This window comes from Haliaeetus leucocephalus, unplaced genomic scaffold (assembly GCF_000737465.1).
Source record: "Haliaeetus leucocephalus isolate CR32 unplaced genomic scaffold, Haliaeetus_leucocephalus-4.0 Scaffold517, whole genome shotgun sequence".
Lineage (NCBI taxonomy): Eukaryota > Metazoa > Chordata > Aves > Accipitriformes > Accipitridae > Haliaeetus > Haliaeetus leucocephalus.
In genome coordinates this window covers 1,776,485-1,794,247 of record NW_010972953.1, presented here as the reverse complement: position 1 = coordinate 1,794,247, position 17,763 = coordinate 1,776,485, and the positions used below count along the sequence as shown (strand labels likewise).

General features: G+C 42.3%; 2 protein-coding genes across 2 annotated transcripts in view; both read right to left on the bottom strand.

Annotated features, from left to right (window-relative positions):
- ZMYM6NB (ZMYM6 neighbor) overlaps positions 1–230 on the bottom strand; it is a 1,294-nt gene extending 1,064 nt beyond the window's left edge. The window contains exon 1 of the mRNA XM_010576313.1: positions 9–230. Coding sequence (XP_010574615.1) covers positions 9–230 — 222 coding nt within the window. The remainder of the gene's footprint in view (positions 1–8) is intronic.
- A 10,357-nt stretch (positions 231–10,587) lies between these two features.
- SFPQ (splicing factor proline/glutamine-rich) overlaps positions 10,588–17,763 on the bottom strand; it is a 7,788-nt gene continuing 612 nt past the window's right edge. Inside the window, exons 2-11 of the mRNA XM_010576312.1 lie at positions 17,646–17,749; positions 17,080–17,268; positions 16,684–16,985; positions 16,475–16,570; positions 14,926–15,122; positions 14,558–14,642; positions 14,149–14,266; positions 13,882–13,930; positions 13,681–13,802; positions 10,588–11,029 (exon numbers count right to left, since the gene is read on the bottom strand). Of these exons, the coding sequence (XP_010574614.1) occupies positions 10,892–11,029; positions 13,681–13,802; positions 13,882–13,930; positions 14,149–14,266; positions 14,558–14,642; positions 14,926–15,122; positions 16,475–16,570; positions 16,684–16,985; positions 17,080–17,268; positions 17,646–17,749 (1,400 nt within the window). The 3' untranslated portion in view covers positions 10,588–10,891. The remainder of the gene's footprint in view (positions 11,030–13,680; positions 13,803–13,881; positions 13,931–14,148; positions 14,267–14,557; positions 14,643–14,925; positions 15,123–16,474; positions 16,571–16,683; positions 16,986–17,079; positions 17,269–17,645; positions 17,750–17,763) is intronic.

Here is a 17,763-nt window from a genome sequence, read left to right as displayed (position 1 = left end):
CCCCAAACCCGCAGCTGCGGGTTTGTGGGTGCCGTGGGCGCGTCGAGCTCCACGCCAGCACCCGCAAATGGCCGCTGGCTCAGGGCAAGTGGGGCAGGCAGGGATGCCGGCAGGCCTGCCCGCAGCTCTGCGGGGTCAGGCAGCGAGCTGGTTAACGAGGCAGCTGCAGCAAGGATTTTCTTCTGGCACCAGGGAGGCCTGGTTGGGGTGAAGGAAGCGGCTGCCGCCATCCCCGGGGCCTGCGTCACCGCCTGCGCCGCTCGCGTCGTGTCTCGGCCGCTGGCACGCACCGAGGCTCCTGGAAAAGGCAGCCATGGATGGGCAAGAGCCAGGGCCCAGGGGAGCCGCGGGGGCACTGGTGTTAGCGTGGTTCAAGTGGAAATATTTTTTTAATGCCAATAAATCACGAAAGAGGAGGAACTATTTTACGGGCACCGGGAAGCACCGCATGGCATGGAGGGCACGGTCGGCCTGGGCCAGCACTGACCGCGGAGCAGCCGTGGTGGCCCTGTGTTGCCGCCTTGCAGGGGCTGCTGCGGCCGCTTGGCTTTACAGCGGCGCGGCGGTGGCGGCACTATTTTTACTCTTGGCAGCACATCGTTCCCCGGCTCTGCCGGGAGAAGCCGCAGCGAGCACAGCCAAGGAGCTGCTCACGAGGATTTGGAGCTTCTCCCTGCTCCGTCTTGCAAGCTGAGGGATGATAAACAGCAACAGGCCAGGGAAGGCTCCAGCCCTTCTTGTCCCAGAAAGCCCCTCGGGGGAAAAAGTATTTAAAAAACAAAAACAACTCCCATCCTGAGCAATGGATTGCAGCAGCTTGGCACCCTCACACCTGCAGCGCTGGGTTGTGGCTTCAGCGCGCTGGCGTTACCGCAGGAACCATTTGTCACTGCTCCCAGGTTTGATGTTCAAGCAAGCCAGGGAGACACCCACCCGCAGAAATCATCCTCCTTCAGCTTAGAAAGCAGCAGCTCCCTTCTCCGATAGCGGGGTTTCGCCCCCGCCGCAGAGCAGAGCCCGCTCATGGCCAGGACAAAGGTTGCTTTTTTTTTTGTGCAAACATTGTGAAACCATTTCAGTGAGTGTTTGCTCTTCCCAGGTGGCCGGGGCCAAGCCCAGGGCTGCCCCAGCACCACTGATGGGGCACCCGGTCACCATCCTGCCTGGGTGGGGGGTCACAGCCCCCACACCGTTCCCAAGCCCTGGCAGAGCAGCACAGCTCAGAGAAGCCCCCATGGCAGAAGGACATGATGGCAGATAAACGCTGCTGCCTGGGTGGGATGGGACTCTAACACCATACACATGGGACCTCCTGCCTGCCCTCAGTCTCTGATTTATTTTTTTTTTAATTATAGGAGCTACTCAGAGCAATGGAACATTTGGTAGAACCAGGTGATCAGCTTTGCCAGCTAGAGGACAACCCGCTGGCATGGTGCCCAGCCATTGGAGGAAAAACCTCCTTGCCAGTCCTCTACCAGGTGATGAGAACAGCTGAGGGGGCTTTTTGCCATCCTCCAAAACACATCCCATCTCAATACAGAAAGCAAAACACAGTTGGCTTATAAAGGGAGTTGTAGGAGGTGAAGTTCAGCACATTGGTTGAATGCTGGACTCACATTCAGGCTGGAACAGTTTCACATAGGAAGCAGCCCATGCTGCAACAATGGAAAAGAAACTGGGACAAGTTACTGGAAAATAACAGAATTTGAGGGAAAAAAAGGCTGCATAAGCCTGCAATAGCTGTGGAGACAAAGACATCGAAACCCAGCCCCTTGCAGTGCGGCTATTGAGAAACCACAAAACCTCTTCTTGCTGAAGCCTTTTCAGACCCCGGACAATACCACAAAGAAGTCAAATCAGAGAGTGAAATACCTCAGATTACCCTGTACCCAATTGCTTGATTGCACAAGACAGTGAACAGCAGCACTCAGCAGCTTTTAATGCAGCACCAACCTTCTCCATTGTAAACCTGCTCAGCCACTGTGAACCCCCCCCCACCCCACTGCAGCTGGCTGCTGGGGTCCCTTCCCTCCACCCAAGCCCCAGTGACACTCAGGACAGGGGTGAGGCCACGGGCCTGACCCCCCCCCCCCAAACAGCAGCTGCTCTTCTCTGGCCAACCCCACCACACCAGGGGCATCAGGGTTGGCACCGGCGCAGCTTATCTGCCCTTACTGCTGTAAAATAATTGAGTCAACATCAGAAATGTACATCAGAAACTGCTACAGCAGTTCTGACCAGCCTTACTCTGTTTTGTTAACAGAACTTTCCCAGGGAAGTAAACAAACTGCATTTTGGCCAAAGCAACACACATTCCTGGCCAGGATTTAAAGCACGGGCGAGTGGTGTTCCAGCCAGCACCACTGGACACCCAGACACGTCTCAAGTATTTCATATGACTTTGCCACATTAAATCCGATTTATTTTGATCTTTCTAGTCTGGCAAGGCAGCTCCCAGCCAAATGTTCATGACTCTTGACGCCGCTGTAGGGGAAAACCTTGTTACAACACAGCTGTATGAACAGAGACTACTGCTGATGTATTTTAACACATTAAACTACTTGATATTTAAACAAAGGATTATATTTAATAAATGACAGCATGAACTACATATGTGCACAGCACAGCTGTCCAGAGACTCTAATGAAGCAACACGAACCATGGTAATTTTTCACTTTCCTGGCTTCTGAAGAACTCGAACTTAGGCACCTCAGGCTTAATTACTGTGGTGGGTCATCACCAAGAAAACTATTAAAAACCAATCAGGCACATGTAAACATTTAAAATTCTATGATCTAAAAAACACAGCAGTACACAGGACTCAAGATGGGGGAAGAACAGGTGAAACCACCAGCAACTACTTAAAGTGCCTTAGGTGCAAGTGTAATTTATAAAAAAGGAAAAAAAAATTAAGGTAGTCATTTAGCAAGAGCACCTATGGCTGCACATTGCTCAGGAATACAGCCAGCCTGAAAACTGGAGCATTTTAACTACAAGAGGAAGCCCACAGCACAATCCCAGCAGGCAAAGATACTGTATTATGTATTTGTCAGGTTTTTTACTGGTTATGAGTAGTTATCTTCCATGTGCTTGAGACAGTGTAGAGCAGGACGCAACGACCCAAGCCCTTCTCCCTCCAGCACTCCAAGCATATTCTGTGTCCCTGTCTACAGCCTCATTTGTGGCAGTGTTTCTCAAATTCATCCATACCACATTATGCTGAACAGATCGCTTACTCACTGAATACACTCTGGAACAAAACAGAAGTCATTTATAAAAAAATTTAAATATTTTATTTTTAAAAATGTTATGTTCCAGGCTCCTCTTCACTGCATTCTTCTTCTTCTGCAAGTGCAAAGCACGTAGTTAGCAAGAACATTAAAAACACCAGCAGAAATCACACATAATGACACAGAAAGGGAATCGGTGCATTGCAACAGGCCGTGCACCTGTCATATGTTCTCTAGGATCACATGTTCTCACATCAGACTCGAGATGAAACGAGCAGCATTCACATTTTCATCTACTTCATAAATTTCAAAGATCTGAAATGGCTTTGTGTTTTACTACCCTAGAAACAAGAGCAGCGGTGACAAACCACACACGATTCAATAGGAATTCACCGATTGAATCTCACTGGCTTCACATCTTACAGGTTCAGTCATGGCATATCTAAGCCATTACTCACCCATCACCTGTGAGTTAAGGCACTTTCCATGTTCCTCCTCACACAAGATTTTAAATATCTGAAGTTCCCCCTTGTAGTTTAAGTGGTAAATTAGAGGGAAAATTTCATTAATTCCAGCTCTCCAAGTTAATTTATTTCCCTAAATCGCTATCTGCTTGTGCTCTTGTATGTGCTAATTTATATTCCAGGTTATTTTGAAAGTTCAATGTTCATTAAAGTATTTCAGGAAAGTAGCTTTTTAACAACTTTTAGTTGGGTAACATTTGAGAAGCAGCTGCTCTATTGTTCCCCTTTTTCCTTGCTGACAATCACCCACCCTATTCACAGGAGCCTGAATGTAGAAATGGTTATTTTTCTCATTTGACCACCTATAGCATTCAGAGGACAGCGTTTATTTGATCCTGCAGGGCTGAAAAGCCTCAAACAATGGTTATACCTTGGGTCTACAAAAGAAAGATTCAGAAATTTTATATAGAATTGAGATTAATCAATGGCAAATTTCAGGCAGAAACTACATAATACATCACAGGGTGATGGACTACCGAGCTCTGAGAGCAGTATAAGGACACCAACTACTCACTTGTTCACTTGTTATCTTGGTCCCTCCATCTATCACTGGGCATCATGTTGGATGTGCTCATGCTCGGCTCCTGAACTGGAGAAATATTCAGAAGTTATACCCACAGTGATTTTGAAATCTTTTGTACAAACCCATGTCTAGAAAGGTATTTTTAACCACTGCTGTCAAGATATCAAGCCCAGATGGAGCCTGGGTGCTTAACCCCACAGCTTGACAGCAGGTACTAAGTCCTACCCTACACATTTCATGTATTCACTTGTACCAATTTCTCAATATTCACCAATTCAAAGGCAGTCAGTGACTGAACATCAAGCGTCCAGAAGCCTTTATTATTTCACCCATTCAGAACAAGACTAGAAGTTATGCTTACTTCCTGTGGATGAGCACTCTGGTTTCACTCAGCTTTCATCTTCACCTAAAGGATAACAACTGAAGTTATTATAGTAATACACACAAAATTCTGACCATTTCAAAACTAACTTAAAAATAAGGTTTTAAGATACATGGACTGATTAGTTATGAGGGGGAATTTACAAATTATTCCAAAATATTAAGTGGAAGAATAAGGGGCAAAAATAGGCTAGCCTAAACACTTGTAAAGAGATGAAGGAATATGCAGGTAGTTGACTGAAGAACTGCACCTTGTCTGAGCACAAACCGTAAATCACCAGTCTGAGTACAATGAAGTTTGATTGCAGCCAGAGGTATACTATCCCTTATGTGAAGGCATTAACAATTTTGTCAAGCTACTTCAACTATTTTACCCTAGTTTGTCTCCTGTAGCAATGCCCTCTTTCTTCCCCTTCATGAAGGAGTGCCATGTTCCTGACTCCTAGCAGCCCTCAGGTTCAATAGTCCTAGAAGTGCTTCAAAAGCCAAAGGAAGACACTAGAGGTTAGCATTATCAGTCTACTGCTTTTATTCTCGGCAACAGGTTCTTCCCTTCTGAAGACCCACCCTTTTACTATAGCTAAGTTGAGGGCAAACTGCAATGGTCAGCAGCTAGGGATGTAGTACAAGGTTCTGTGCACACCTCTAGTTGGGAGGCAAATCACACTGTGGTCACAATGTGATCTGACCAGGCAGGGCAAAGTTCAAGTTTAGTCTCAAACCCACCACCTGGGTTTTATCATGGCCCTCAGGAGCAGAAGTATAGTATGCACGTTTTGTTTTCTATGCCATAGCAACAAACACCATGCATAAGGGATACTATATCTTTGTGCATCCTTTTAACACTCCAGATTCACTTATAGCCACACTCCTCCCAACCCTCCCCAGTTAGCTCTTCAGTACTGGTGTTCAGAAGCAACATTTATAGAGATGGGGTATTCACAGACCACTGCGGGATTGCACAGCCAAGTCCTAACGTGTCAATCATTATCTAGCAGCAATGACAGAGGTGGGAGAAGGCCAATCCTCCCTTTTTTTCCTTTTCCAGTAAGCAGCTATTTAACAGCCCCACTAGCTGGTATGGAGAGAAAAAAAAATCTGAAGCTAATTAGCTGATTCCAAACTTGCTAGTAGTGGAAGAAGCCAAGTAATTACCCAGAACAGCATACTTTTTATGCATCCTTTCCAACATGCTTAGCCTCATTTAACATAATGGAACAAACACTGGCCTTCCTGATCATGTCACTGCAGCTGGCAATGATTAACAGAGACATGCAACCCCATTACTGCTCAAGTCCTAAAACTACTCACAGGCCTCAGTGTTTAGCTATGGGGAAAACTGCAAGCAAATCAACACTTTGTATGCTTAATGTTACAGTAAAGCCCCCATACACACTATGCTGTGCTCTCTCCTGACAGCACCAGTATCTGGATCTGAGGGCCTAGCAGGTACGCATATGTATTCTGACACCACACTTCTGAGCTTCAGATAAGCTTTTGAGAAAAAGTGTATTTCAAACACAGATAAAACCCAAGATGAAACACAATGCAAGCACTTAATGTCATTACTTGTACCCACTTGTTACAGACTGACTTAGAGCAGACATGACTATTTGCTTTTAAGTTAGCTACCACACCAAGTTTCATTACTGCAGTCAGAACTGGTATGAGACCCATGGTTCAGTCACAAATTGCTTGCTCCAAGAGTGTCAAAAACCTGCTAGTTCAAGTACGTAGAACGAGGCAGATGTGCCAATAACCCCTTCACGACATTCCTGCAGGTCAAGTATCCAGAGCACACTGGAAAAACTAGTCAGATCTGAGCGCTGGTTTAAAGATTAATTAATTCAGTTTTGCTACACGACAGTACGCATACTGCCATCAGTTTTGCTACTGAATTCTCGTCACAGGTAAGAGTAAGCCATCACGAAAAGCCAAACTGACTTTGTGACAAGTGGTGTCACTGCTTGACTAGCTAGAGTTCGGCTACACTCACTGTGGTGTAACCAAAGACCTGTTATTATGATCTTAAGGTGCAGCTGCTACTTCAAGTTTTCAATGGAACATGAGAAGATAGCTACAGCAGAGGGCAAGGCCGTCCAGCAGATACCCTGTTCACCAGCAGGAGTCTTGCCTGGAAGATAACACAGAAGGGTCCAAATGTGACAATACCAGAAACAAGTATGCAAAGCAGAACTTTGCAGAACAAGCGGGAAAACACATTACAACACCTCTGAAATAAACTGAGTATCAGACAAGAGCTAGATCATGTGCTGAAACAAGGGACCTTAAAATTCAAGAGCTAATGCAAAAGAGCTGGAGATCAGCATGTCTGGATGTCTGGAAATGTAAGCATGTTAATCCTGAAACACTACATTCAGTATTTCTAGTAATGGAAGAGTTTAGAATTACATCCCCAAGACTGATGAAAAATGAAATTGAGCATTACACTACCAAGATGACTCTACGAGGCAGAAATACAGAATCTCATCACTGTCAATTAAAGGCAGAGGAATGTATTATGCTTGTCAATCGAAGATTAAAAAAAGACAACTGAAATGTCCAATAAGCTCTATGAAACTACTCGCGGGGATATTCATTCAAGCACTCATTTGTATGTCCTCAAAAATATTCCACATCAGTCTCAAAGCTGACTGTATTAGCAAGCTTTAAGTGACTATCACATAGTGCACACAAGGCTAGAACAGCGATTGCTAATGCATTTCCTACTGAGCCAAGACTCTACAAAGGGATGCGCTGCAGATGGGCCATTTTGTCACTACAGAAAGTTTAAACAGTCCTTTTCTAGGCACCGATAGCACCTAGTTGACTTGTTAAGTGAGTGTAAGATCACATTCCCTCTTCCCCACAGAGCTCATTCTAAGAATATCTTCGTTACATCGGAACTAAGAAAAATCCACACAAGCCGAGTCATATGTACAAAGGAATCGGGTCTGAAAATACTTATCTAAGAATCACAGTAAGTTGCTTATTGACTCTGAACAAGACAAAGCTTAAAACCGAAAACCACGCAGCTTTGATGCAAGCTTAACATACAGGTATCAAGAGTGCTGCACTGTAATTCCACAGTCAGAAGTGTGATGTCAGAATACCCACAGTATAAGATTACATAGAAAGTCACCAAGTTATATTATATTGCTTGTTACCTACCTGTATGCAGTCGGCAATGAGAATCTTGGAGCAAGCAGGAATACTACATCCGGGTCCTAATGTCCATTGCCATTTGTGGTACTACGTTCCTCACAGTTATGAACTGCAGAAATGCTGGCTAAGTGCAGTTATGTAGCAGGCCACTAGTTTTAAGTGTAAATTGCAGTCTCAAACTCCAGCAAAAACTTGCTGCCACAGTAAATGGTTGCCAAGGAGAAGCCAAGAATTTTTCTACCACAAAAATACCACAAAATCTCAAAAGCAGTTTCAGTTTCTCATCAGCTGTATAAATGATTAGTGTCATGTGTCTACACCAGAAGACAAGATTATTCTGTATTCATTTCTGAGAAAGCGTGAAGATTTATGTATAACGATACCAGTTTCTACATGCTGCAGTTTTTAGAGATCCAAGTGTCAAAATGGGCTCAATTTTGATAAAGCAAGCTAAATTGCAACAGCCAATGTCCTCCAAGTCCAGTACAAAAATGTGTTATGTGATCCAGACCATCCAAAAACAGGTCTGACCAACAAAGCACTTGTCTAAATGGTTTTAAAGATTCAGTTACATAAATCTGATTTTATGAAAAAAGTCCAAAACCTCATAGGAACAGATCAAAGGAACATAACTTTATCACCTCCCACATTTAGCAACTTCATCAGATTTTAAAGTTGACATGTTTGCCAGCTTTTAAGACACCACCTTTAAAAGGTCTTGAAAAGAAGTTGGCTAGTTAATTGTATGCCTGTTTAATACATGCAACTCAAAAGCAGAACTTGTTTTAGAAATTCTGCTTATGCAGCTACAACAAAGCTAGATTTAACCAAACTTTCAGATATTTTGAAAACTGCCAAATCTTTCAATGTATTTACTAATCATGGGTTTGCAACTCGGCTATTTTTAATACCTAGCAACAGTAGCTTACGTACAAAACAGGGGTAGCAAAAGACAACCTCTGTAAGGTACAAGGACATCAGCATCCTTCACTCTTCCAAGTTACAGAACTACAAAAGAACATACTTTAGGATATGCACCAGCATCTCTTTAATAAAGAATGACATGTAATCTGAAAAATAAACTGAAAAAATTAATTTAATGTTCACGTTCAGAATTCCCCATCTAGGACACCTTCACCTTTTGCGGGTGTCCCATGAACACCCTCCAGAAAACATATGCATTATTTAATACTACTTCAATAAAGCAAATTGCATCAGTACTGCTGATTTTTAAACTAAGTATCCAATACAAGTACTCCCAAATACTTGGTCCACAGTTTACAAACTGCCAATTCGGAATTTCCTGAATAGCAATTCATTGTTGTAGCATGTTAACAACCCCCAAACTTTTCTGGGAAAATAAGAAGCGTTCACCAAACAAGCTGAGTCGCTATTTAGTGTGCTTAATATTCCAAGTCAGTGTTACCTGGTATCAGCATTTCACAGCATGCTATTTTTTCATTTAAGGAGTAACAGCACTTACAGTGAGTACTTCAAGAGGGATCATCTGCACTCTAGAATACTGCAATCTGACACTAAAGTTTTAACCGCAGAGAAAATTTAGCATAGAATTTAGGATTAGCCAATGCTTAACACAAGGAATGGAAAGATCTTTGGAAGATTAAAGCTACTCACAGAATGCTCGGTAGTTGGGGAATCGTGTGAAGGTACAGCCAAAATAAGTTTACCTACTTCGTGCCAAGCAGGTTGACATATCCTGCATTAACACCAAGGTATTTTAGACTGGGAAGTCATGTTCCCAGCTTATGTGGTACAATGTAATAATAAGCAAAGCAACTACCTTATCAATGAGTCCGGAATGCTTTGAAATTCTTCTGGGGCTTAATAAAATGAACAGCAAGCTAACGAATTCATCAAATCTTCTACAAAAGAACCTTAAAGGGAGTTTATTTGTACTGTGTAGTATTAACTATTAAACTCCAGATTCAGATACTAGTTTTGATGCATTATCTCCAAACATCAATAATAAAAGAGCGATAACCATCATGCAAGCAAGCTAATTTCTGTATTTTACATACAGGTTTTTAGGATTTGCCCACCAGCTACACGATTTAAGAATAGTTCCTGCAGTCCCAATAATACAAATGATTGTATTCTGAACTATGCAAATTAGTCCACTCAATTAGCATGAGGACATAAGCAAGTTAACCGTAATCACTCAAGTAACACTTCTGGTCTTTTTGCCAAGCAATTTCAGGTAAGTATACAATACGGAGCAAGGCCAGATCCTGTAATCTCAGACAGCTTAAGAGCATATAAATATCGCATTAACAATCCTTTAGTTAGGAAGTCAGCCAATACAAGTCATTCTATGAATTTATTTTAAAATAACCATTGCTAGTCTTCTGCTTAAAGTCTTTAAAAGATTCCAAGCAGTAACTGCCAAGGTGGTAAGAGCTACCATCCCACCACCCATTATCCGTAGCTAAAATAGGAAATTCATTACATACTGCACTGCTTGCAGTGCAGCTTTAATTATTGTATCTTACAGCACTTGCAAGATTTCAATTTGCTTCCTTATTGCAGCACAATTAATGCTCAAAAAATCTGCACCTACTGGAAAGTTAGGCTACTATTTGACCCAATCTTAAGCTAGAGGCATTATGGGAAGAGATCTCACTCTTCACTACAGTTCCACACCCTGGTCTAGTTTGACCTCTACTCAAGATTCTTGGTTTACTGCGGAAGGTGTGGTATTTAGCCTCGTTATGTTTAACCACGAATGGCAAGAAGAGTTACTACATTTAGTTTTCTATTTATTTGAAGCACAGTAAAAAAAAGTTGGTACACTTTGGGAATTCAGTGGCACAAGGTACACTGCCATCAAGTTAGGGACGTTATACATCAAAAAAACAGCTAAATTTGTTTTGAAACACTGCATTACATAATTAAATTGTACTCGCCCAAACAGACCACTTACAAATATTAGGTCAGTAAGTTTCTAACATCCATAAAAACGTAGCTTTCTTACTAAAATGCAAGAATTAAAAAGTTGGTGTCTAAACAAGACAGACAAAAACAAACTGGAATGAAACTACAGGTCACATCTAAAATCGGGGCTTTTTGTTTGGGCCTTCATATTCTTCTCTCCCTCTACCATATCCTGTTGGTGTTCCAGGCCCCATTCCTCTAGGACCCTGGCCACCCACAGGCCCCGCACCTCCCTGCCCAAAGCGTTCAGGACGCTATTGGAACAGAATTAACAGTTCATTATATGTAGTTGATGTCCATGTGTGTTAAGTATATATTTTTAGAAGGTTCCGTAGTCAAGGTTCGTCGATACAATCACCATTGAGCCGATCCACAGGTACCGGGAACATAGAAAGGAAAAAAGGGTAATTTAAAAATTAGTTTATTGTAATACATGCCTTGAGGTATGTTCCCACTTGATGCATTCTCATACATCTGTTACAAAGAACAGATCCTCCCTGCAGTGCTAGAAATGTAAGCATTAGTGCAGATGTGAATTAACAACTTTTCCAAATGAGCTCTAGCAATTTTCAACCAAGTTAATGCAAATAGCTTGCAAACTTCTCACCTTTAGTGCAGTAAAAGCTTAGATTACATCACTGTCATTTCCAAATAAGCCTAGCCAGAGAACGAATCTTCAGTTCACTGAAGTATGAGCTGACATTCATAAAATGTCATTGTAAACAGAATGCCTACTCACCAGTTAATGGCATGTGCTGCAATAGAGACCATGTGCTTTTCAAGATGGGGTTAAGACTACGGTCTGCTGACTAAACTGCAGAGGCCTTAGGCAGTAACCAAAACTGATTGTGAGCACTACTGGATTGCAAGAAGAAAAAAAAAATGTGAAAAAAGCTAATGACCAGTGATTTACCTAACCAACGCAATTGCTCGATCAAAAGACTTGCATTTGTTAAAATCCCACGTACTCCGGAACTGCTGCTGTATAATATGCAAAATGTCTTCAAAGAACTACATTTTATTCAGTGTTTCGAGTTAGAACTATGCACAAAGGGTTGTGTGCATCTAGTCAATATCTCCCTTCCCACCCCACCTTCACAACAAGCTCTTGGAAAATTCACAACTTCACAGCGTTGAAAGGTTTCACACCAAGATGCAAAAGCTAAATTACCCTGCAATAAAGCAGAGACTTCAGGTATTTTTACTAGTACCTCTAGTTGCATATACTTCATTCAGTTACTGTATCAGTAGGTGTGATCAGCATTCAATCTACAGAACTGACAAATTATAAAGTCAAAGATAGCTTTAAACTTTCATTTCAAGCAAGTTTGCCACTACCGAGTAACAGAACAATGGTAGGTTGCTTGTTACAAAAGGTATCTGCAACTGAAAATTCACACTTCAAGTTCTTGACTGCTGAAAGTCAGTTTCAATCCTTCCAAGAAAGGAATTTCAGAAAGATTACCTAGGTTCTTTTCTGCCTAATTCATGGCAGCTTAAGCTTATCTCCAATTCTGTTTAAAAGATATCAGCCCAGTAACTGTGACAGCACTGTGTGACAGAGATCCCCATGCTAAGAAACTCAAGGCAGTTAAACCATCTTACTGTCACACCATCTGACCATATCACATTTTCAAGTATTACACAAGTTCAGCATGCACCTGTACCATGATTTTCAGGAGAAAAATGTACACAGCATTCACCACAGACTGCCTAACTGTTCACGGGAAACTTAGGAACTGCTTAAATATCAGTAGATTATATAGATACGTTAAGGCCAACGGCACTGTCTACTGAATCAATGATGGTTGCAAAGTTATCATTGCAAAGATATGGTTCCCCCAAAAAAACAGAAGATACCTGACAAGCTACTATGGTAGCTCACCACGTTAAGCCAGAGGCCTAAACCCACCCAAAAATCATTTAGTTCAGCTTGTGCTACAGAGTGTACACCCTTTCAGGAGGGTGAAAGCACACTAATATTGCCACCTAAGCCAACATAGATTTCCATCCTACCCATTAAGCATTTCTTTAATCTACATCCATATTGCTTCAGTGTGATAACACCAAGCAGGCTCAAAGCCCATTCACACATATAGTGTGCCAAAAATAGTACAGTTTGGAAACATACCTCGGAAGATGAGATATGCCGTAGTTTTAACAAACTCTACCTATATAGTCATGCCCAGCACGGGAAAACAAGAACAGGCTACCATTCCTTTGTGAGATAGGAACCACAAAATGGCTACCGTCAAGGATCACTGGAACATGCCTAAAGCTAAAAAACAGCATTTCTGCTCTTCTATGACAAACATCAGCATACAGAGTAAGTGATATGCTGTTTACCATTGATTACTTAAGTTAATCTGCTGCTTAAATACTCATGAGCGCAGATTTTTGAATTAACAGCATACCCATACCAACATGCATCAACCCTAACTAGGCTTGGAAGGGCCAAAATAAATGCAATGTTACACATTGGAAAGGAGAACAAAAATCTCTCTTGTCCATAAATACAGAATGTCAAATCACTGAAAAGCTACTACGTTATGTATTTTGATTATGAAATTTGTCAGATACTCTAGAATTTATAAAAAAAATCCTTCCAAGCCTAACAGTGACGCAGAATTTCCAAAGTCCAATAAAGTCAGAGTTAATTGCAAATATGCTTAACAGCACATTTGAATTCACTTACAAACAACTTCCGACTGTGTAAGCTACCATAATGGTTAAGAACTAATCTAGTACTACATACTGCCACACTAGTCTTCATGTTAAACACCTGACAAGAAAGTCAGCAGTTAACAGTGAAATTTACACAACCATCCGAACACTGGTAGAGAACTCAATTCCCAACCACAACATTTCCCCTGTGCTAAACTAAAGCCACCACAGGATACATTACCATGTCACTTCCCATCATAGAACCACTCATGGCTGCTTGGCCAACTCCTGGATTAGCTTCATAACCTATGCCGCCACCACCTCCGAGAGGTGGAAATTTCTGGGCTGCAGAAGCATAAGGATCTAAGAAAGAAAAATATATAATCATATTCTGACAATTTCTAAGGTAACCACATAAAGTAATTATTTAAAAATTCTTTACCTCCCATGTTCATTGTGGTAGCACCACCCATTCTCATGTCTCTCTCCCTCTGCATAGAAGAAACAACTTTTAGCACAGATAATCAACTACTGAAATCCATACCTTTCAGGAGATAAAGCATATGTACAGCTAACTACTACCATTTCACCTACACAAAGACATCCCATTATGTAACATAAAGGAAGCCAAACGCATCGATCTTGAAAACAGATCAAAAAAATTCCTGAACATGGTAATGTATCCAAAAACCATCATGATTTCACTTACTGGATCCATGTAACCCATTCTACTGTAATTCTCTTCCCTCTGTCTTCTCATTTGTTCTTCCATCTCCCGCTGACGTATCATCATTTCCTCTTCCCGCCTGCGACGCTCCTCCTCCTGCCTGATCATCCCAAAGCAGATTGTTAAACCCCAGGAGTGTAACACATCCACTTATCTTATGAACATCACTTGCACAAGTGATTCAAAAGGCACTGAATGATTACACTTAAGGAAAAAAAGATACTTTATGATCCTCAAATACTCAAGGAAAAACTTACACTGCAGTTCAATTTCTCATACACAAACTGAAGTGGCAATGGTATTTCTTGAAAAATAAAAACTTTCATACATAAGTAATTTTAAAAAGAAACAAATGTAACATTGAAAAAAATCCCATGAAAGCCAAACCAACCTCAGCTGAATTTCCTTGCGTTTCTGCATTTCTTGATTATGGAGTTCTTCCATACGCCTCAGTTCTTCCTGACGCCTCATAAGGTCTGCAGAAATGAAGCCTGTCAGCAGCTATTTCACAAACTCGTATTTAAACTCAGATCAGAATTAGATCAACCTCATTTGCAGTATAGCAGACAGCTACCTTCTGACCACTGCTATTCTTAACAATATTTCAATTAAACAAAAACTTAAAAACTACCAGTTGCTCTTTCTTAAGCCTGAAATTCTTAAGTTAGCACTAGGAAGCATGAATTTATTCATTAAACAGCTATACATTTAAGCTAGCATTTAAAGCAAAAAGATGACACAGACTTCAGAGCTAATTACCTTGACGCAAGAGGTTTGCCTGATGTTCATGATAAGCATCTTCCATCTCACTTTCAAGTTTGTCCTTGGCATCTTTCATGTTTTTTGCCACCTGTTCTCTCTGCTGTTTTTCCATTTCATCTAAAGATTTCCACCTCTGGGAATATTCGAATTCAAAACTGCCAGGCTGAGCGAAACGGGGAGGAGTCTCTCTTTCCCTGCGGAAAGGAAGATGCTCATTCAGACTGGGTAAACCTGGAAACTGAAGGTCAATAAAAGATCACAAGCAAAACAGCAGAATTACCAGGGAACATCAAAGGAGTCCTGAAAACACTACCTCACAACTATGTGATAGAAAACTTGCTGTGACACAATGCTGCTAACAGTACAGCATTTTACACGCTTAAACAGCAGCATTTAATATAAATAAACTCTATGACTACCGCAGCAAATATGGAGACTCCTGCACTATCACATCCAAGCAAATCTTCCCACTTACAGTTCTACTGCATGTTTATCTTGTTCTTAACTTCTTCCTTAGACACTCCATTGCTGGCAACTGCCAGGTGCAAAATCCTCAAACAAGACAGGCCTTTGCCCAAGTAGGTACAGCTGCTCAAAACAACAGCATATGGAAAGATGGATTTTTTTCAGTGCTGACTTACCCAAAGCACTGCATGTTAAAGGGAAGTAATAATCTTCACTAACTTAATAATTTGCAAAATGCCTAAGGGCCAACAGCTTATGCTGTCCTATAAAGAAACTGAAGCCTAAGATTCAGTAATTAATGGAACAAAACTAGGAAAGTTCAAAAGCTTTCCATACATTAGCAATGTAAAATATTTTAACATTTTAGAAACACTACAATAACCTACACTGTTTCAAAGACACTGCCTCTAAACTGTTTATAGCTTTTGATCAAAGCAAGTAACTTTGAACACTTTCTCACACAAACAGGACTGACTGGATTTCCCCTCTGCACTCCCTTTTGTGATCTGGGAAAACACAACAGTTCTACAACGAAGAGGTTTAATATGCAAATCCTAACCTAAAATGGCTACTTGGGAAAAGACTCTTATAGACTCTTATCTACTCTTTTATGCCCAGTGGTCAGCTTCAGAAGGCAAATCCAAAGGCAACTAGTTTTTATTAGTCATGCAATGAGTTAAAAAAACATCAGTTTGTAAGTTCCCTATGGGATCATCAACATGAGATACACCTTAAGTGAGACAACAGTTCTCAACAGGATGAGCAAACAGTTGAGGTCTGATTTTCAAGAGTTGCTACATATATACCAAAAAAAAAAATCTGTTAATGGGCTGCTATTTAGGCTTTACTGTTTCTTTGTGATACAATGTAGAAAACTGCTTGTGTAACACTTAGTGAATATACTGAACAAATCAGTATATTATCTACAAATACACTCTTCAAAAAGAAAAACCCCCAAGAACCGAAAATACTACTCAAAATTCAAAGCCTGTTTCTGAAAAATTACTCCATCTCCTTCACAGTCAGGGACAATACTACGCACATCATCTATATACTCTTTATACCAAAAGATAGTGCCTACTTTTGATACATCGGATTCTTCTGAGCAAGCTTTTCTGGAAGACCATCTTCATCATCCAGTTGTTCCAATGGTTCCACAATAACTGGCCTAGGAGTGCTGAACAAAAGAATACTCATTTCACTTTTCCGTAAGAATCTCCCTTCTGAAAAACTAGAAGCCAACCATTTATTCAGCTTAAAACTAAAAATCCTAAGCAGCAAAATACTTACGTTGTCAACAAAAACACTCCTTCAGTACACCGTTCAAACGCTTTTCTTGCAGCTGGCTTTGATGCAAATTCAACAATGCCTTTTCCTGTCGATCTACCTCGATCATCTACAATCACAACAGCTCTTTCCACTGGACCAAACTGGGAAAAAGCTTCCTCCAGCAACTCGTTGGACACGTAGGGTGAAAGATTACGCACTGAAAGAGCAGCAGCATGTGTGGCAAACCGAACACGAAGCTGTCGACCCCTCATGGGGGTATCATCCAGTTCTGCCTTTGCAATTTCTGCAAGAGCTCTAGATTCCTGAGGAAAGTTTAAGATCCAATTTTAGAAAACCAAGCTGTAACTTATTATTTCGTGAGAATTAAATGGATGGACGTACAGTGTGAAAGCCTACCAATTTAATGAATCCAAAGCCTTTCCCCTTGTTGATAAAAACCTCTCCCGGCTCCCCATATTTGGCAAACAGTCTTTTAAAGTCTTCGTCTGTTATGTCAGCAGGCAGATTCCCAACAAACAAGCGGCATCGCTGAGTATAGGTCTTCTCCCCGGGTCGCCTCAGAAGAGAGAGGTTTGCTTTGAATCCCTACAAAGAAGCAGACCGGTTCGAGCCATCACTGCGTGCAGCCCCGCCGCCTGCACCGCCAAGCTGCGGCCTTCTCCCGCCAGGAAGCCCAGAGCACCTCCAGGGCACCGCAAGCGAATACAAACCCATGCTGCCACAGACCCCCTCAGGCTGCAGTCGGGAACTGCCTAGGCACCTAGGGAACACGCACATTATGTCGAGGCGTCCCCGCAGGCCGCCTGCGCCCAGCGCCACCGCCCCTCTCGCCTCGCCCTTCTGCCGGGCCCCCCGCCGCCGCGCTCCTCCCCTCAAAATGGCGGCGAGGGCGCGCAGAACCGCCGTGCCCGGCCGCAGCCGCCATCTTGTGGCTCGGGGAGGGGGAGGGCGCCATGACTCACCTCATCCGAGAGCTTCTCGCCGCCGCTGCCGCCGCCCCCGGCCGAGCCTTTCTGCGCCGACAGGCTCTGCTGTCCCTGGTGCTGCTGCCCGCGGCCGCGCGGCTCTCCGCCCGGCCCG